The 22,069-nt window shown below is 40.1% G+C and overlaps 1 protein-coding gene across 1 annotated transcript in view; it reads left to right on the top strand.

Moving 5' to 3' along the window:
• Positions 1-312: 312 nt before the first annotated feature.
• Positions 313-22,069, top strand: part of LOC125437001 (transducin-like enhancer protein 4) — a 35,954-nt gene continuing 14,197 nt past the window's right edge. The window contains exons 1-4 of the mRNA XM_048504373.1: positions 313-1,442; positions 2,325-2,422; positions 3,698-3,761; positions 5,087-5,131. Of these exons, the coding sequence (XP_048360330.1) occupies positions 1,398-1,442; positions 2,325-2,422; positions 3,698-3,761; positions 5,087-5,131 (252 nt within the window). The 5' untranslated portion in view covers positions 313-1,397. The remainder of the gene's footprint in view (positions 1,443-2,324; positions 2,423-3,697; positions 3,762-5,086; positions 5,132-22,069) is intronic.

The raw sequence follows: 22,069 nt of genomic DNA, 5'->3' as shown, positions 1-22,069 counted from the left end.
AGCTCCACCTCAGGCAGAGCAGAGAAGGGACGGTTGGAGGAGGAGCCCTTCAAACAGCGAAATTTGATTGGCTGATAACTGTAGCCACGTCTGGTCCCCACGTGGGGAAATCAGAGCACAGCCACCCCCCACCTCAAACCCGTAAGCCCATTTGTCAGCGGCGAAATGATGGGCATTAATACAGAACGGCGATTAATGAGTGCCGGATGCTGATTGGTCGTCGACGACAACCTCCATGGGAGGAGCAGCTGGGGGGGGGGGAAACAGGAGGCTAAGGAGGCCTCGCGAAATCTGACGGGAGTGGTAGTTTACTTGGTTATGCGGTACAATACAGGCACCGAGAACACGCCGATTAAGAACTACGTATCCCAGGATGCCCCGTGGCCTTGTCTTCCGATTGTTGTGAATATGTATCAGAATGTTAATGATTTGCTGCTGCTAAATTTGGTCAAAGGAGTCACCTCGCCAGAGCGTGTTGTTTGAGCTGTTCGGAGCGGTGGGTTCATGCTGCTGCTGCTATTTCGTGTTACATTGTTCCGTGTTGCTATTTGCAAGAGTTTGAAAGGGGGGGGGGGGGAAGGCGAAATAAACAAGTAAATCATTCAAGATCGTGTTTTTCTTTTAAAAAGCTATTTTCCAGGGGAGGGAGCGAGAGCCATTGAAAGGGGAAGAAGGAAAAAAACCCACAACAAAGGTTATTGCATTTAAACCTTTGAAGAGGCGGATAAGCGCTAGGGGGGAAGACGGGAGTATCAGCGGCGTTCTTCATCGTGGGAGTCCTATAAAGAAAAGGATTTCTCTTCCGCTCGTTCCGAAGGGCCGACAACTAAGATCAATAAAAGTTTGCAAACGGAAGAGCCGGCTGCCAGAGAGGCATCTCTGTGGGAGAGGATCCTATTTGGTACGGACGGAGTTTTCCTTTCCTCTGCTCGGGAGCGGGAGGAGGGCCGGTCGCGGTGAAAGCGGAACCCCCCTCGGACCGCCGTGAACAATAAGTCGTCGCTGGCGTCGGGACAGTCGAAGAGGAACCGGGCGAAGCCTCTGCGGATCGTGGCCCTTCGGCTGGGCAGGGCCCTGGGCGTGGGAGCACCAGAGGAGCGGGGGAAATTGGCGGCGGTCCCTCCCGCGGCGATGCCCGCCGGCCAGTGACAGCCCTTGGGGAATGTTGCAGCGGTCCCCTTTGGCCGGGGACAGAGCCGCCGCCGTCGCCGCGCGTCCTTTCTCTTGTGGGCTCGCTCGGCTCCCAGGGTGGGAGAATTACAGGGAGAGCCGGAGACGCTCCTCGAAGCACGAGCGGCGGGCAGCCCTGTCCTCCTCTTGCTGCTCGGCGTTGCTGCCCTTAAAATCAATGAGCCGAGTTTTTCTTTTGACCCGAAGCGCTCACTAAATCGGCTTGGATGATTCGCGATCTGAGCAAGATGTACCCTCAAACCAGACACCCGGTGAGTAGCGGCGAGCCGGGGAGGGGAGGGAGGCTGAGACTTGGACGTGGTCCCCCCTTCCCCCGGGTTCTTTTTCTTCTCCCGAGTCCCGAAAGTCTTGTTTACAAAACGGGAGGGGCGGAACTGTGCTGGGGGGGGGGGGGGGGGCGAGAGTAAACGGGAGGCGATCCACAACAATGCAAGCAAATCTTTCGCCCACCCCGTTTTGCCTTCTGCTTTGAGAAGGCAAATGAGGGGAAAGGGAGGGGGGAAAAGGAGGCGGGAGGGAGAGTTGGGGGAAACAATTGAGTTGTAGCCATTTTCTTATTGTTGTCTTTGGCTTTCCGGGCTTCGCGATCCGAGGAGTATGTTCGTAGTACTTCCCGTCGTGCTAACCTTGGAAAGATTCAAAGGAAAATTGATCAGCCAGCCCGTGGGTTGAGGGTGCTTCAGCTGTGCCTTTTTATCTCCAAGAGCGGTCCCTGTTTAGTCTCATCTTTCCACCTTTGCTCTTTTCTATCCCGTTCCCCCTTCACCCCGATTCATGGGGTAATGGGAATTTCTCCTCCCTTCCCTAAGCCTCGGTTGTTCGGTTGGGTTGAAGTAGATCTGTTTTCTCCCTCAATTAGAGGCTTAGAAGTGTGGAGGAGACCAGACTTGGTGCTTGTGTGGTAAAGCAAGAAAGGACTCCCAAGACTGAAAGACAAAAACACTTGGTGTGTGCGCACAGATATGCTTGTGTGTGAGAGTGCGCACAGGGACACACAAAGTGAGTTTTAATAGGCCTTTTCATTAATGATGTATGTGTGACCTCGCCAGAAATGTTTGCTTGTGTTGAATGCGCCAGTGGGCTGGCAGAGATGGGGAGTAATTAAAACATTTCATTCCGCTGACCGCTTCTAGGCACCACATCAGCCTGCTCAACCCTTCAAATTCACCATTTCTGAATCCTGTGATCGGATTAAGGAGGAGTTTCAGTTTTTACAGGCTCAGTATCACAGGTAATGCTGTTTACTTTCCCTGATCCTCCTGTTTGCTTACCTTTTGTTAACACCCCCCCCCCCCACACACACACACACTTGTATAGATGTGCTTCTTCTTTTCTGGAAAAAAAAAAGAAAGTCAGACCAAGCTGAAAAGAATACAGTAAAGAAAACAATACGGAAACCTTGACTCCCAGGTCATAGCCCTGGTAGAACTGATGTCATTTTCCCTCTTGCTTGCCCTAAGCTTGAGCTGGAATCACTTGACTGAAGGAGGTTTTAAAATATTGTGAGTGGAGGTTTTAAAATATTGTGAGTGTGCTTTTGAACATCTCACTGCATATGTTCAAAAACACTTTAGAGGTACTACAAAAAAAGAGGGTGCCCCTCTATCTGAATGAATCCAGGTAGAGGAAATCATTCTATAGCAGGTAATCTGGGCATCTTGGAGATGAAAACACAAATAAAAGAGGTTGCATAGAGAGAATGAACCAAGAATAAATAAAGCCTTAAGAAATTGGAGGCCTGTGGATTTACAAACATCCCGCCCCACCACCACCATTCAACTTTTGCAGTGCAAAGCCTGGATTGCCTTGAATTCCTCTTCTTTTGGTTTAGTTTGGGGACTGCATCTGTTCCCACCCCTCCTCAGATCTTGCATTACAGTTTCAGGTGTGGATAAATGGGATTGTACTTTGGAGTGTTTGCTTATTGTCCTAAGGGTGGAAGTACTTTTCCTCTGCTTGGAAAAAAAACAAGCCTCTTTCAAGATTGTTGTTTCAGCTTTTTAAAGGGGGTGGAAAAAAAAGAGGAGCAAAAGAAGCTTTATTGCCCACAAGATGTCTCTTGTAGATACTGTTATGCTACTTCCTTTGAAAACCTGAAACCTTTCAACCCTTTTCTACCTTGGAGTGGTTGCTCCAAATTACATTGTTCGTTTAAGTGCAAGCAAGATGACCCATGTAAAACCGACTTAATAGTCGCCTTTTGAAAGAGAATTAGTCGACAGCAGGTGATTTTGTGCTTGGAAATAATCAAGCCTCTGAATATCCATTTCCTATTATCTGTTTTTCCTTTTTTTTAAAAAAAAAATCCTCCTGCTTGTCCAAGAGAGCTGCATCTGGCCCTTTATTAATGATTACTATTGCAAATCTTAATGATTAGAAAAGGAGGTGGTGATGGTGACTGTCTAACAACTTGGATGACTTTGAATTGATGATTTGTTGTTTGTGTAATGAAAGGTGGCTTCTGCGTATTCATGGATGTTGGGCTCTTTTCCCCCCCTTTGCACAGTTTAAAGCTGGAGTGTGAAAAACTGGCCAGTGAAAAAACAGAGATGCAGCGGCATTATGTCATGGTAAGGAAGCAGCATCACCAATTCAAAATGTGTGTTTGTTGAGCATGGCATCTGAAAAGAAGAAAATGCTTGAGTTGTTGGGAGCAGCTAATTAGTATGTGTAAGAGGGACTACTGTAATGGAGGTTGCATTATGAAGCTTTGGATATGAGAGCTTTTCACCCTCTTGCTAACTCTGACTTGATGTTTTCCTTTCATGTCACAATCTACCAGGAGCTGGTCATGCCCAGGCCTCTGTTGAAATGAATGAGTGTCTGCCAGGATCTATGGCAGGAGATCCTGGCAGATAGTTTCTTAGTAGTTTACAGCCTGGAGAATTCCTCAACCCCAACCCTTTTAATGAAAAATTGTTAGCTTGTCCATGGCATATCTAGCTTATTGGCTTGCAGATATTTAAATCTTTTCTTCCTCCTGCACCTCCCTAGCTAGTGGAATACATCTAAATTTTCAAGAAATAAATTATCATTTGAAGGAGGAGATGAGTTGGTACTTTCAGTGCAAATTTTACTCTTAAACCTGTTGCTTACTTCGCTGATGAGCTACCAGTTAAAGACTTACATGTTTAATTGAGGATATTGGTGACCAAAGAATTCCCTTCACTAACAGTTTGCATGTGACAAAGTCCATAAATATCTAATTTTTGATGGATTATGATGACACCCAAAGAGCTGTTTTTATCTGTTCTTCTGTGCTTGTGTGAGGAAATAATTGCTTTCTTTATGTGATGGAGTGACTCCGTTTTAAGGAGGACAATAACCTTGAGATATGCTGCCTTCTAGCCAAAGCGCAAACTATCCATCAAAGATTATATTCTAGTCTTCGTATATCTAATGTGGCTAGTACAGATAATGCTAACTTGCAAAATTGTGCTATCTTGTGATACCAGAAAACTGGAGTTTAAAAAAAGAATAATGGTGTATTTGCTTTGAATGCAAATTGCTATGCCGTTTTATTTCTTGCAAAACCATAAAATTAATTGAAGTAATTTTATATAAGCATAATTTAAAAATGTTAATAGTTTTGTCTCCATTGCTGACTTATGCCCCTTTCTGCTTTCTTGGACTTTCAACATTTTTAGAATCTTCAGCCAATACTATGGGACAAGCAAAATACGTTATATTACCACTCATTTAATAGCTACAATTTTCTTTGTTAGAGTGCACGTTTGGCTCTTTGTATAGTATTTTACACAACCCAGTATTAGAAACAGATGAACAAAAATCAGTGTGTGATATTTGGCAAGACTGGAATGTCCGGCTAAATTATATCATATGTGGCAATTAGATTCATTTGTGTGAAATAAATCCACTTTTCTTTTTTTCTTAGTATTATGAAATGTCCTATGGGTTGAATATAGAGATGCATAAACAGGTAGGCAAACAATTCTCTCTGTTTGTATAAAGTTATATTAATTTTTTTCTATCTAATCCATTTAGTGCTTTCACATTGCAGTCAATTAGGTGGATTCTTTGGGTGGGATGGGTTTTTTAAGTCTGATCTTTATGTTTTACATACTTATATGAACTGGTGTAGTTGGTCCTAATTTTTATGCAAGTCTCCTCACAATTTAGGGAAACAGTGGGATCCCGTGACAGATACATTAATTACTTTGATTTCCAAATAAGCTCGTCACAGATTTATCACAAAATTAAGTTTGCAGACTAAAGCTGTTTGTTGTAAACTGCTGTTTTATAGCTTAAGATGAATAGAAGAAGATGATCCTGAGGTTAGTGTATGGTTACAGTACTGTTGTCTTCATTTAGTCAAATGATCTGTAAGTGGGAAAACATACTGGGGTATGTACATTGACAAAACAAAATTGGTGCAAAATGATGTAGCAGACCCTGAGGGTATTTCGTTGGGACTCATCAAGAAATTGTGCACCTTAGTTCCAAATACTTTCCGTAGAAAATGAGCTCATACTGAGGTTTAGTCTTGTGCTGTAGACCAGCAATTAGGCTAAGATTAGCGGGTTGAAGTATGATACAATTGGGCTCCATTTCTTAGTAATTTGCTGTACGAACTTATATTTTCCAGGTAGGGAACCAAATATTGGACTTGCTTTTGGGATAGAAATTGTGCTTTTTCATTGAATAGTGTTAATTTGTTTCAGAAAGCATGCTAGGTACAGTTTCTCAGTATGTTGTGGAGAAAAAATGGGAGGGCAGAAATAGGATGATGGAATTACATGATACTCATTTGTGACCAGCACTGAGTTTTATACTGGAGAATGTTGGACTCCTCGGGTCTCAATTTTGATTTTATAGTTGTATTTGTTGTTCTATTTGTACTTCACAATTTGTTTTGTGTGTTGGCTTTTTATGTAAGAAAATTAAAAAAAATGTTATTAAAAAAACTGGAAACATAGTACAGTGAGTATGATACCAATGCACTCCCTGGAGTTTCTGTTCTAAAATTCATATCCCTATGATACATACATAGGAATAGCTGTGCATTTGACATTTTAATAGCAGCCGAGTATTCACAGGACGTAATTCAACAAGTGAGTGCTAAAGCTAATTGATAACAAATGTATGTGTCAGTGGGGTAGTGGAGTTCTATCCTCTCTTAGCAAGGCCTTTAGAAAGAAACTGTTGAGTTAGTAATAGCTGAGTGGCTTAATTATTAGAGTTTAATATATTATGCTAATGTGGCATGTATGTAAGGAAATTTGTAAGCAAAAATCCCAGTGAATTTATCACATCGTCTCCTATAGCTATTAGGCAATTGTTCTGACTCATCCAGAAATACAAATAAATAAATAGGCATAAGCAACAGGCGTTTTTTTTAGAGCAGGGGTGTCAAACTCATTTGTTATGAAGGCTGAATATGATATAATGTGACTTGGTCAGGCTGGCCCCCTTACGGGAGATGGCTTTCTTGGCTGGCCCCAGAAAGGCACTGGGGGGGGGGGGGGGTATCTGGACTGGCAAGCCCACAATGGGATGGGGTGGCTGCCTTGAGGGGGCTTATCAGGCCTGCAAGCCAGCTGAGGTGTCTCCCCTTGCTCCTGATGTGGCCTAGTGAGCCCACTGGGCCTTCCCCTGGGCTGCATGTTTTAGAGGGAGAAAAAGCCTAGGTGTGAAGATAGCCTGCAATTTTTATTTCAAACCTTTCATTTTGGAAGCCTATAGGAAAGATAGGGCCATTCTGAGGCAATTTTATATTTAAGTTATAAATTTGCAGGTTTTGAAGGATTGCATCTAATTTGAGTACAATGCTATCATTTCTTTGTAAAGACTGCTTTCTGGTAGAAAGCACACCTTAATATTACTGTATGCCGACAACTCTAATGAAATACAACAACAAAAATGTTTTGTAGTGCACCATTCTCAAAATGTGATATTCTCCTCTTTCCCTCACGTTATATGTGCACTTGGTAATGAGCATCACAGTCTTTCTGCCCACTAGAGACTGCAACATCCTGTTCTGAATGTTCTCTGACATAATGGAAATACTGAAATCTGCCTTTTCCTAGATGTGCATATATACTTCTATGGGGGAATAAGCCTTCAGACCCTCCACCTTTAATCCTTCTGTCTTTCTCTTTGTGCCCACCCCCAAACCCCGCCAATTCTACCCAGTAGAGTCTGAGCAATCCACCTTTTTGGATTATTTGTGGGATTTGTTCTTGTATTAAATTATATAAAAATGGGGGCAGTTTATCACATTATGGAATACAGACAGCTCTGCAAACCACTTCCTTATTATATTTTTCCCTGCCCCCTCTATCCCCCCCCTTCTTGAGCACAGAGGCCTATCTGTCTTTATTTGTTTTCCTCGGCAGACAGCCTTGGTTAGTCTTAGCTTCTTTTCCAGGTGTAGTCCGTAGATGCCCTTGGAATGGAAAGTAGGCAATAATGCAGCAACGTTGCCCTGCGGCATAATTGGGCCTAGTTCTCAAGATCAGGTTAGGCTTTATTCGCTTATTAGATTTGTGTCTCAGAGGATTCAAATGTAGGGCTCCCTGGAGTCCTTGGAAGTACCCTAGTAATTGGTGGCCCTGATATTTGAAACCTTTGTGTATTTTTCTGTTAAAGCCGTCTGTTGTTCTTGGTTGCTCGCAGCTATAGAGTATTTATTTTTACAGAAATTTTTCATCAGAGAAAATGATGGTTATGATAGAATCATGACTCTGTGATTTTGCAAATTGTTGAAAAGATATATGCACGAAGTGATGTGTGTGCATGCGTGCCTTGAGGGTGGAGTCTAGTCCCTGGAGGGTGAAGGGGATGTGGTATGGTGTTTTTTTTAAATTTCCCTTCCTCCTTTTACAAAGCTGATCATCAGTCATCTTGTGTTGATTTTGATAGAAGACTATTAAAGTGAAACCTATTGGGAATTTGTCATTCTGAAAGGAAAGCTAATGTAATTAGTACCAATTAAAGTACATTTAGTAAATTGGATTTAATCTTAATTAAGCCTGCGTAATGTTGCCAATTTTTAACAATTATGTTTGAGAACATAATTAATTTAGATTTTGGTAACTGAGTAAATAGCATTAGACTGATAGAATTAGTTCTCTGAATTATTTTGAGTTTTCTTGTAACAACCTTTGTGTGGGCATTAAAACATTAAACCTAAATTTCTGTGGGTTTGGCAATTTTTGTGAAGACCTATAGAGTATGTTGAACTTGTTGGTGAGGATGATGAAATACTCATTCTAAATTTAGTTTGGGATATGGAAGAAAAGACTCTGCCATGAGGTCTTGTGTGTGAAGTTATTAATTAGGCTGTAATTCTGATCTGTACTGGCTACAATGTACGTGATGGACCTTACTTGAATGCTCATTATTGGGATGAAACAGAGGCCTGAATAGATTGTTGTTTTTTTAAACTAAGCTGAATAATATGCACAGCTATAGTCAAGAACATGTGGGTATGATAAATTCTGTTTTTGTATTAGTATTATAATTTTGTAGTTGAATTATTTTGTTTTTCTGTATTATAAAAGTGGAGCAGAAATTTCAACACTATTCATTTAATGTTTATAATCCCTGCCAAAGAGTTAATGCTTGGTAGTTGACAACAGGTTCTTGTGAATAAGACCAGTAGAAAGTAAGATCAGAGGGAAATAACTGTTTCTTTTAATGGCTTTAGCATATAGTAGGGCTTTGTTTTTCACTTGTGCCTTTGTAAATGGAAAGTATCTCGAAGAAACGACTCTCCTCTTCTTCGTATGAATGTTTTGTGAAGTTCAGACAATGAAGCTGGTTGCTGAAAATGAATTACTTTTTTTGTAAAAAAAGAATCAGCACAGTATTCGCCCTCTCCCCCATCATTCCCCTTCAATCCATGCAAATTTTATTACAAGTCTTAGGCAACAACCATTCAAGTGCTGCTAAAATATTAATTGAGTAGAAATGAAAGGGCTCTGGCCAGCTGATAGGATATCATAATCGTAGCTGCAGCAGTCGATGGTAAATGATGATAAATGGCATTAGGAACCTTTTAGCAAACAGTAATAACTACAAGAAGGGAAGCGGTATGGATTTGCATTATATCTGATACCCTCTGGTACCAAGTGGATTGCCAATACTGCTTGTTTAGCATTTTCTAAGGGCAATAGGATATTGATTTCTGACTTACAAGGAACAGCTCTATTTTCACCATTGAAAAGTATTGCAGGTTGTTAAGAAGAAATTGACTTGAAGAGGCTTGACTGCTGCCCATCATGAAGCAAATAAAGCAAAACTGCCGAAGCATGGTGGTGCAGTGAGATGGGGCCCTCAGCAATTTGTTGCTATTAATTTACCATGCTCGACAGCAAATCAATCGGCATCTACTTCATCTGCTGGAGAAAATGCTGTCCAGGGCAGATAAAAGGCCCTGCGAAGTACAGGGAATAGACTGGATTGGCCAAACGGAGGCTGCAGTTAATGTGTAAATAAGTGAAATCAAGGCCACTGTTGCAGAGGAAGCTGTGTTTAATTAGGTTGGGGCTTTATAGCGAGCTATTTAAGAAAGTAGCATAGAGCTTGGAGGGAAGGAGAAGATTTAACACTGATTATGTTAATATATGGCTTGTATGACATTTTAGCCTTGAGTCTGCTGACTGCTTTGGCTTCAGTAAATTATTTACATTGAAAAATTAAGGGAGAGAATCAATTTGTTAATTCAGGGAGAAGTTTTTGTCTATTTTTCATTTGCCCGGCCACAGAGATCTTATATCATGGAGAACTGCTGGTAATGTAGCTGGAATTTTTGTGTGTTTTGATAAAGGGGATTTGTGTTTTGTATATGTACATATTCTTCAGCTGAGTAACATAGGCCAGCCTCTGTGCTTTGTATGTAATGCAGACAAATTGCTACCACTGGAAACTGCTGATACTCTAGACTGTAGGGCCATGGACACTGCTGAAGTTGGGAACCGCTTAATGGGTAAATCACATGAGTGTGGAAAGTTAATGTGTGTGTTGAGCTCCCATTTTTCTAAGAAATCTCTCTGTCAAAAGGAATGGCTATTTTTATGCTTTTCTCCTGTATTTTGATAATCTGTGGAAATTCCCAAACATTTGTGTAATGCTTAAATGGTGTCCTGTTTTTTTTGACTCACTGGTTATCCAAATGTTTTGCCTTGCAAATAAGGTTGCATGTATAAGTAGAATTACAAGAGAGTATGTGTATAGTAGTAATCTGTGACTGGCAATATTGCTTTTCATTTGAAGGCAAGCTGAAAATCCATCTGAAATTACACTGCTTGAATTTTCTCTCCATTCTAAACAGTGGGAAAGATTTAATCAAGATACAAGCAGTGAATAGTCAGAAGAAAAACTGGGAAGCTTTAACATAAAATAGATTAGAAGAGAAAAAATGACTGCAGCATTTTATGGTGTTAAGGGAAGTGAGGGAACCCTGCTTTCCATCGAAATTTCAAAATATAGCGAGTGCGTTGAAAAATCAGCATGATAATCCAACAGTATCCTAGGTTAAGATTGTTCAAACCTATACGTGTCTTCAGCTGAAGAGTTAATTCTGGGCTCATGTACTCAGTGGGCACTTGCAGACCCTCTCTGGAAATATCATATGAGGAAACTCTACTACAAGAGACAGAAGGTTGACTGTAGGGAGCTGCCACATATACCTCACTACATATTGGAGGGGAGAATGAGGCAGAATGACCAGTTCATTGATTGACTTAAAAGGTAGGAGAATAGTAACATAATTATTGAAACAGTTGTATTCGACATGATGCACCTTTTTAATAGGGATCCTTAATCAGTAAATGCTAAATAAGCAAGCCAATGAAACCAACTTAAAAAACCCCTCTATTCATGAATACTGTCGTACTAGTTTAGATGTTTTTCTTCCCTTCTCCATTGATAATAGCAGAATAATGATGGGCTGCATTCAGACTTCATGATAAACTATAGTTAGTCCCAGTTAGCTGAGATGTCCAAATGTAGATAGTCCAATAAGCCAGGGCTCCTTTGTCTGGCATACTGGAATCTCAAAATCAGGTTTGTAGCTAGCTTATTAGCGCATGTTATGTTGTTTGTGGTTTATTGGGGTGGCAGATTTAACAAGTGATTTGTTGTGCTTGCCTGCCCTTTAACCACATAGAAGAGAAAAACAATGCTAAAAAGATGTCCATCCTGAGAAGCAGAGAGGAGGCAAGAGGAACTAACCTGAGGTGGATGCATAAACTGGGATTTGTTACCAAACCACAATTTGTTCCAGGGACCATGATTTAAACAAACCAAAGTTTGTTAGGATATCTGAATCAGTCACTTTTCATGGCAGATGTGAGTACTGCCAGCATGTCGTACCACAAACAGTGACTTATGAACAGTACACTCACATATTTAAGCATATCTGTTCTTATTATTGTATTATCAATATTCTCAGTTGCATATACACAAACAGATGTTATATATGTTATGTTTTGTTTTATATGTTTCTGTTTTATGTTATGTTTTACATGTTTCTGAATTGTGTCACTAGCATTAATTGTATCTGCTGCTTAAAATATGGAACTGTTCTTAAGAGACACTCTGCATATGAATTGGTATCAGAAGACATTAAGTTGATCTGTAACCAGTCAGACCACTGGTCTGTGTAGCTCAATATTTTCTGTCTTGACTGGTAGGTCTCCCCAAGACCTGCTATCTGAAATCCTTTAACTGAGTGTGCCCTTGTTTGTAATGGAAGTTATCTTCATGCAAAGCATGTTCTGCTTAGGCTCTCATCTCTCATTTTTTATTGGCTCTCAGCTCTCGTCTTCATGCAAAGCATATTCTGTAACTCTCAAACATGCTCCTCCTCATGTCCATAATTTTTTAATGAATACAATAGTGTTCCATTGTGATGTCCTGTAATGAATGTGTCAATTGTGAATAGCACACGTCCTTTAAATGCCAGCGTTAACATTAATATACCTACAGCAAATATGGTACAGTGCACATTCCGTTTATGATGCACGTGATTTTTTTGAGAACTTACCTTACTTATTACTGAAAAGGAAACAATTGCTGTTCAGTTTGAATTGAATATGTTCTAAAGTCTCAAGTTCTCCTTCAGACAGATGAACACCATGTTTTGATCCCTGGATTGTATTTGCATTTTAAAAGGATAGACAATCTCTGCTGCTTTTGGAACCTAATAATTCTGAATCCACCATTTGCTTCAGATATTGCTTGGCTGTATGTTGTTTGGAGATGGTTTTTTATTGGCTCTCTGTAAGATGTGGTAGCTGTGACATATAGCTACAAAGCAGAACTGAACTTGGCATGTCTGATGCTAACTAATAGACATACATCAGTTTATACGGGTGAGCCTCTAACAGACAAAGCTTTTAATATTCCTCTTAATTGAAGAGTGTAAACACTGCACCAATTGTCAGGATGAGGAATACCTAAATGCTTGTGCTGGCATCTCAGCCAGCAGTGGGATTAACAACTCAGAGTTTGGTGTAGCATCATATTTATGATATCATTTGGCTAGAGAAATAGGTAAGCTTCATTCTAAACATGAACTGGACATTGCAGTAAATCTAGAAAAGTTTGAATTTGAGTGTTGAACTTAAAAACCGGGGCTAGGAAAGCAAATGAGAAAGCCTTGGTTTAATGTATTTCCTGTTTATTTTTAAACATGGAAGAAGATATTGACAATTCTGTACATTTCATCCTACAACATCTTCATAATTTTACTTGTACAATTCCAAACCCCTTTTTCTTCTCCCATTTGCTAACAAGGTGCACTGCAGTACTTTGCCTTATTACCTAAGGCTTTAGTATCTAAGTGAGGCTGGCCGACTGGTGTTCTGGTTATTACAAATCAGCTTTATTGGTCCTCTGTTCATTTGACATCATTTTAACTAAAATGTGAAAAACACACAGAATTTTAAAAAAGACAGGTAGGTAGTACAAATGACTCAACTTTGTTTTCAAAAGATAGGTGTATAATTAACAGAGAGCTTGTATACTTTTCTCTTTGGGTTTTATGGTAATAGCTTGGTTTTGGTTTAGCATATGCCCCATAACTATGCCTCCTTTCCTGGCCAGGTTTTGCCTCAAATCTAACTGTTTCCAGAGATAGCAGGAATTTTGTCTCTGGAGTATGACATTCTCTTCTGCAGCCCCCTGAAATGCTTTTTCCTCTTAGAACCCTTTTAGAAATCTCCATTGTTTTGAAGTTTGATGTTTCATGAGTGATTAGATTGTGCAGCAGTAAACACATTTGCTCCCTGGAGAATACAGAGGTCTATGAGTATAATATAGAAGTTGACTTCGTTTGTGCTCCATTCCAAAGCACCTCCAAAGGGAATCCCTTTTAATTAAGGCACACTCTATTTTCTTATACCCTTTTTGGAATTGTTATTAGACTTAGTGATTTGTGAAATTATATAAAGAATTTTAGTAAGATGATTCACACCTTTTACCCAGGTAAGTTTATAATCCTTCTTTTCAAATATTTTCAGGGAAGTAACAGTTATGTGTGTACAAATGAATATGTTGGTATTAAGGGAGGATTATGAATGTATTTCAGACTGTGGTTGTTATTTTCTGTGTGGTTGTGATTTTCTGAAGCCCAATTCATGGTGATGCTTCTCGCAGTGTCAATACTAAAAGGTGTTATCAGTATCAGTAATATTTCATAGACAGTGTTATTCCTTCACATGGTACTTAGTTACTGTATTTTTTGCCACCTATGTTAGTTAATTCTTGTGATATATCTCAGTGGTATTAACCATTGTGAAAATAGTGGCTTGTAGAAATTTTTGATAATAAGGCATGGAAAATTGAAAAGGAAGGATATAGATGATTTGTCAATTTGTGTAATTTTTTTCTGAATGAATGAAGTCGGAGTTTCTCACTCCTTGATCAGTTTTGGACAAAGAACCATGGGGAAAGGGTGATAATACTCATTTGGGAGTCTTTCTCTTTCAGATCAATCCCCATCCCAATAATCTCCGGCACTGACTATTGGACTGGTGTGGGAGGCTAAAGGCAGTTGGGCTATCTTGCTGGTGTACCAGGTACCTAGTCTGCCTGCAGTTACCCTATCAAACTTGTTAAAGGTAGCCCAGAATATGGCCATGAAGTTTCTTACAGGTACTTTATCTAGAGCACATATACAACCAGTGCTCCTCCAGTTGCATTGGCTCCAAGTTGAGTACCAAATCAGATTCAAGGTTTTGGTATTAACCTTGAAGCCCTAATCAGTCTGGAACCTTGGTACCTGTGGCCTCATCTTTCCTAATACATCCCACAGAGAGCATTATGCTAAACTGGTAATAATCTGCTGGTGGTTCCTGATCCAAGAAATATCTGGCTGTCCTCAACCAGAGCTAGAGTTTTTTTAAAGCTCTGGCCCCATTCTGGTAGAACTCTCTGTCAGGCCCTGTGGGACTTCACTCAATTCTGCAGGGCCTATAGCCGTGGTGGCGAACCTTTGGCACTCCAGATGTTATGGACTACAATTCCCATCATCCCCTGCCAGCATAGCCAATTGGCGAATTGGCCATGCTGGCAGGGGATGATGGGAATTGTAGTCCACAACATCTGGAGTGCCAAAGGTTCGCCACCACTGGCCTATAGTATACTGAGATTTCCCATCAGACCTATGGTTGAGGCAGTGACAGTTACACCTGTTAACCTCCCTACTCCTGCTTTTGTTTGTATTTTTTATTGTTTGCTATTTTCTTGGCCGCCTTCCTTTTTCTTTTCCTTTTTCTTCCCGTCTTCCATTTTCTGGTTGTTCCTGTCAGTGTATTAAATTTTACTTAGGACACCATTTGGATTTAAAGTTAGAATTTAGTAATAAGGTTTTAATTACTGTATTGATCTTTTAAATCAGTTGTTTAAACTGGTATAAGCTGCTATGAGCCTGACAATAGTAAGGAAAGGACAGGTTACAAATTTAATAAAATAATAACAAAAATAAAACATGTCAGCTTTGTTTATAGCCTTTGTGACTATCTTGGGCTTCTTAAAAATAGAGAAAGAGGGAAATACAAATAAGCCTACTGTCTTTGTTAATAGAACTAACTAAAATAAGTTACATGTGGTAAACATACATTTAAGTGTAAATGCTAAATTTAGAATTTGGATCACTGCGTAACTTTTCTCGCACATAAAAAGGTTTCATTCTGTTGTATTACCTAATGAGGTATTGTGTTTAAAAATGCTGAAAGCCAATCAAGGCATAGTTCCTACAGCAAATTAAACTAGCCACTTTGAAGTCACACACATTTGTGTGGTCTTTCATTTACTGCTAAAATTTAAACATAATACACACATTTCATTATATGTCAAAGACTTTATAGTCATTTAAAAATATTTTTAAACACATTTTCCTGCAACTTTATTATTCATTTGTATTGGTAGTCCAAATAAATTAATAGAATGGACTGCTTTGGGCCCTGGGCACTAATTGTCGATGGTAAATTCTAAAACTGTGTCCTTACCCATTTTTCCATATCACAAAAGATTTTAGGAAATAAGCAGAAAATGGTAAATAGTTTGATGGAAATCCCAACGTTTTCAATTGTGATAGGTTCACCAGAGAGGTTTAGATGTATCGTCATCATTGTATCTGATTTCTCAAATATCTAAAAAAGTGCAACTTGAAGCATTTTCTGCCTACTTCCCTTCACATATCTTATAAGCATAGGAAAAATAGCATAGCCGGTAGTGTGTAGCCTGTCTATGTGAATCGTCTTCTCAGGTTCTGAAGTAATCACAAGCCTTTATTGGCATAAAATAAACATACAAAATCAGCATACAAAATTCTTGCCTCCATTATTGCTCCACAATTATAGACACTGGTACTAAAATACTAAATAACTAAAAATATATACATGGTCCTTCATGTAACTATAGGACATTCCTTCAGCTAAGTTAACTCACTTAAACGTCATCGGATACTGACAGAAGCTAGAAAAATTTCTGCTGGCTATATGTGGTCATAATGCATACATGGAGCATTGGTTTGGTATTCATCTAGAGCTTTACTGGTCTATTCATTGTTAGCAGAAATTTTGCTTATTCTCACACACTGTGTGGATCCATGTTGTTCAAAAGCATAGGTATCTTAAGAGCATCAGAGCTTAGATTGTTATACAGAAATGGGATAGAGATGCAGATTATGACATTCTGATTTTTGCAAACCTTACAACAATGAAAGAGGGTATGATCGAAAGTGTGGTCCACCTCCACTGACCCATATTGCATGGACATAGCCTCCTCTGTTTATCAATTTGTTGATATCTGCCCATAGAAGCAGCATAGAAGGCGATTAAGATTGAATCTGGCCAGTGTTGTAAAAGCTCTTCTTAGTTTAGGGTTGGTGATCCACTGTAAATAATTGGCCATGTGTCCTTGTTCAGTGGAATAGAAAGCAGGGGTCTAAAGGGGAACACGATTTCCGCGTTTTCCACCATGCCTGTTATCATATCCCCGATACTCTTTGTTCTTAATAGCTTAGTTTTCAAGCAGCTATATGCTTCTGATAGGGAAAGAGGGATAGCGACTCTAATGAAAAAAAAAAAGCCAAGAGTGTTGATTTTTCCCTCAACTAGTTTCAGCCACCTAGGAATTTTGCATAGTCGGGAAAGCACATGAGGTGTAACAAACTGGAGTGATCCTGCAAATAGTGGATGTACAGCCAGTATCTGACAGAAGTTCTCAGCCAGGCCATGCGTGGCATTATGATGATATTTCCGTCCGAAGTTCTAAACATAGGGCTGCATATGAAGCACAATTTGGTAAGCCCATAATTTTGTGGAAGAAGCGGGACCTGCTGTGTTTATATTTTTTGTTTATAGCTCGATCCAAATAGGTGCTCCATAGAGGAGCTGAGAGCGCATTTAGCATTGAACACCTTCAATCGCGGATGGTATATACTGGTGGCCCACAGTGAAAAGCGGCTGAATTGCTAGGGCACTGTTGTTAGCTGCAGCGAGTGCTAATTTCTATGTACTGCCCAATTAAGGTTGCTAGTAAGAGTTATGCCCAAATATTTGAACTGGTTAACTTGTTCTATGGGTCTGTTATTGATGGTCCATGTATGACTAGGGGTCTTCTAGCGAGGACCATTATTTTTTTTCATAGTTAATTACCAGTTCGTTCCTCTTACAATATTCAGCACAGCAATTTAAAGAGGCGAGTGAGACCAACTTTAGTGTGGGAAAGAAGAAGCGATTAGTAGATCAGCATACAATGCTTAGCCGAACTGCGTGTTTAGTGCTTAGTTTGGGAACATGCCCATTGGCCTTCTGGAGGGTTGGCACTAGATCACTAAGGAATATATTAAACAAAGTGGGGGCCAATGTACAGCCTTGTTTGACCCCTCTGGTTGTGATGATATTTTCTGTGAGCGGTCCTTTTGTTGCGGCTCTTATTCTGCAGCTAGTGCAAGTGTGTAGCTGTTTTATAAGAAACAGTAGTCTGGGGTCCATGTGTAACGCCGTCAATTTTCTCCACAGTAGGGCTCCAGGTATGGAGTCAAATGCCCCTTTTAAATCCAGGAAGGCTGCAAACAGTTTACGGTTATTATGAGTTATACTTTTGTTAGCTAAGTGTGCTAAAACTGTTACATGATCCAGTGTTGATTTATTTTTAGTGAATCCAATTTGCTCCGGTCCTATAGGTTCTGAAGTAACCAGTGTTTGGAAATTCCAAGGTTCTTGTTTTTTTTGAATTTTGAATTGAGAGCCTAAATTTGGAGTGAAGAAGCTGTATTTTTTTTCAAGTCAGACAAGCTCAGTATTGTCTACTTATTCTTGGGTCTCAGAGAAAATTATTTCCGAAGATCTGCTACCTGAGATCATTTTAAGTGAAGATCCCGGAGATTAAACCTTGGCTCTTCAGTATGCAAAGTGTGTGATCTATTGCTGACCTATGGCTACTCTCCCAAGTAGTTTCTTTTATTTAAGAAGCCAAATGCTGTTAGAGTGGTGGTGGTTCTGCTTTGGAGTAAAGTCATGTCAATGTGACACATGGATGAAAACACCCTACATTTCATAGATTAATAAAAAGTCTTCATGTTTCTCTAAATCTGTACACTATACATTAAAATCAGTGTACGTAACAGGTTCAGGAAAATATGTTTTTGTTTCAGGGTGATTTCTTCCCCTTTTAGGTCACATCTGCTGAGAAGAAGAGATGGTTTTTATACCCTGCTTTTATCTATGGAAAGGAGTCTCAAAGCGACTTATAGTCACCTTCCCTCCCCCCACAAGAGGCACCTTGTGAGTTAGCTGGGTCTGACTCTGTGTCTAACCTAAGATTGGACAGCAGGCTGCATGTGGAAGGGTGGAGAATCTAATCTGGTGCACCTGATTAGAGTCTGCCACTTGTGGAGGAGTGGGGAATGCAAATAACAACAACACTCACCGTAACTAGAATGTCAACAACAAAAAACTCAGACCCACGAGGGAGGGAGGATGGGAGAAGCCTACGGCACTTCTTCGAGAAGAAGTGTGGGATGGCCTGCCCTGCCCATATAAGGCCATGGTCCTGCCTCCTCCAGGCATGTCACTCGCTCATGCCAGCAGTTGGGCTGGATGCTGGTGCTGAGCCTGCCCCTCTCCCTTCCCTACTCCCAGGCAGCAACAGCAGTCAAGGTAAATCTCAGCCGCTCTTTCTCCAGATTTAAATCTGCCACTCTTGACCCACTACACCATGCTGAAGTTCTTAGTCTTCTCACTTATATCAAAGGATGTGGTAAGCTGACTAGTCTGGATCCTTATCATGGGCCTTTTATTTGTGCCCGAAAAAGGAATTCCATTATCTGAATACTATTTAAGGTTCTCTAACGTACATCAAACAGGCTTTTCCTGTACCAGCTAAGCCTCTGCCACTTCTTAATCAACATTTTTCCCAAATTTATTTTTGTGTATGAAACCAACTCATGGCTGTATTCTCTCTAAAACAGGGGTAGGGAACCTGCGGCTCTCCAGATGTTCAGGAACTACAATTCCCATCAGCCTCTGTCAGCATGGCCAATTGGCCATGCTGGTAGGGGCTGATGGGAATTGTAGTTCCTGAACATCTGGAGAGCCGCAGGTTCCCTACCCCTGCTCTAAAAGATAGCAAAATACCATCACCAAATAATGCATGTCATCTCATAGATTTACTCCACTTAGTCCAGTACACCTAATCACATCTTAGATGATTGAGAAAATTTTAGAATTTTGCTGCTGCATTGATTGATTTATTGTATTTTTTCCTCCATGCAGTTCTCCCCTTTCCTTGTTGGTACATTATGATTGGGCAAGAGGCATTTTTTCAGGCTATCCATAGTCTTATGTTTTGTTTTCTCAATTCATTAATGCACTGAGTTTGAAGTTGTTCATTGCAATGCTTGCACATCCATTTCCCCATTGATAAGCCTGCACATGGTATGTGGTCCATGGTATGTTTTATGCAGAATTTAGACATTGTTAAAGCAAAAAGCTGACAAATTTCATATCACCCCTCAGGCCTGGTCCCTCATATGTCCCTATTTATTCGTCTTAGTTTCAATCCCCCCTCCTTTCTTTATGTAGGATGGTATCAAATGAAAATATAAGGCTAACTAGAGTGATGAGTAGCCATAAACTTACTCCAGGTCTTTTGCATGACTAGGAGAGGAACAGTAAATAAAGCAGATGGTAATGCTGTGGTTAATCCATCAGCCATGTTTCAATTGCATCTTTAGCCCAGGGATGCGGATTTACTGTCTTGCAAAGCACTTCTGAAAGCACAGGGACCTGTTTCCCCTTGCCTTTTCAGAGTTTGAACCCAGAATCAACAAATCAAAATGCAACAAGACCAGTATATGCGGTCTGCAAAGACTTAATAAAACATTTTGGTACTTGTAGGCAGTGACAGCAAAAGCTGTTTGGAAATTTAATACTGCAGAAGGATGGTGAAATAGAATGAAGGGGGGGAGGAGGAGAGTGAATAATAATAATAATAATAATAATAATAATAATAATAATAATAATAATAATAATAATAATAATAATAATAATAATAATAAATCCACCAGTTCTAGGTTGAGGCTATATTCTGGAGACAGAAATGTGGCTGGGGAAGTGTATTGTGAGTTGTGATTGCTGCTTATGAGAAAAGGCGGGATTAAGTTCAAGGCCACTAGTTCTCACCAGTATCCTGCTTTTCCTTGTTTCACAGATAAAATATGTCACTGTTGCGAAAATCTGAGCCATTAGTTGGTGACACCTAACCTTTTTATAGATAGGTAGATAGATAGGTAGACAGCAGCATGGAAGAAGTTGAAGGAGTGCATCTTCCCCAGTCACTATTAAGGTAAATACTGGGCCCTGATACTGACTGAAAGCACTAAGTACGGGACTTAATATGATTCTCTGATGGCCATTTGTGTGTTAAAGTGAAGGCAACCCAGGATTTTTCAGCCTTAAAAGACTTTCTGAACATAATAGTTCCATTCTTTTAAATTCAGTCTGGCTTTCCTGATTGCATGTATAATGTTATGTCTGGTACAAGGAGTACGGAAAGAGGTCCTGTGATCAGGGGAGTGCAGAGGAAGGGCGAGGGAGGTATAGCCCATGGCTAAACACAGTAAAGGCTTTTTGGCAGCAATTGTCATTTTCTGTACCACCATCCTGAAAATTAGTCCTTTGAGGAAGCACTTCTGCAGAACTCCAGAATTTTTTTGTATAAAAAGCAACCGTGTAACTGTGTATATGGTATGACATCAAGAAATTGCAACCAGATTTAGAAATGTGGGAGAAAACTGCTTTAGAGAATGATTTGGCATGAATGGAAAATGTGATCAGGGAAGAATACTGTAGTTTGACGGTTGGGAATGAGATAAAAATAGCTCATGAATTGAAATAACAAGCATGGAGGAGTCTAGTATGTAAGGAATAGGAGTGTTAAGTGATAGAGATACCATTCAAGTTTAAAGCAATATCTGAAACAAATACTGGCAGAAGAGTTTGACAAATTAGCATTTTTATTAAAATAGATGGGGTACTTTGACTCATAAGTGAAAAGCATGGTTTTCTTTATCTCTGCAATTAAAATATCATGTATAGGGCTATTCTGCAATAAGTGATTCTCCATAGAACATAGTGTTCCAAAGAACTTAAGTACATCACATGTTTGTGTACAAGTGCATTATGTTTATTATATTTAAGTACAAGATAATAAGGTTTGTGCATAACGATATGTGATAAATCACTAAGCTGGCTTAAAATCATGATGATGATTACATTTAAACAATAAAATTTTAGTTTGCTCCACCTCATTTGGTCTTTGCGCCATCAGTTTTGTACCTTGCAAGGTTGCTTTTTCTCTAGCCCGGGGGTAGGGAACCTGCGGCTCTCCAGATGTTCAGGAACTACAATTCCCATCAGCCTCTGTCAGCATGGCCAATTGGCCATGCTGGTAGGGGCTGATGGGAATTGTAGTTCCTGAACATCTGGAGAGCCGCAGGTTCCCTACCCCTGCTCTAGCCAAGCTAGTTAAGCGCATCTGTGATGGTCCATTCTAAAACTGTGAAAAATATTGAGAGAGGAGTATTCAGCAATAGGGAATGGGGAAGTGAAAAGTAGTAAGCATGAGAAGAAAGTCTGAGAGATGGAGGGTGAGGAAAAGAAGAAGAGTTTGGATGTATACTCCACTTTTCTCAACCTTAAGGGGCCTCAAAGCAGCTTACAAACTCCTTCCTTTTCCCCTCTTCGCAACAGACATCTTGTGAGGTAGGTGAGGCTGAGAGTGCTCAGAGAGAACTGTGACTGGCCCAGTATCAAACAACAGGCTTCATGTGGAGGAATAAGCAAACAAATCCAGGCCACTAGATTAGAGTTCACCGCTCATGTAGAAGAGTGTGGAATCA

Source organism: Sphaerodactylus townsendi, linkage group LG07 (assembly GCF_021028975.2).
Source record: "Sphaerodactylus townsendi isolate TG3544 linkage group LG07, MPM_Stown_v2.3, whole genome shotgun sequence".
Classification (NCBI taxonomy): domain Eukaryota; kingdom Metazoa; phylum Chordata; class Lepidosauria; order Squamata; family Sphaerodactylidae; genus Sphaerodactylus; species Sphaerodactylus townsendi.
The sequence above is the reverse complement of the archived record's forward strand: the minus strand, read 5'-3'. Positions and strand labels throughout refer to the sequence as shown.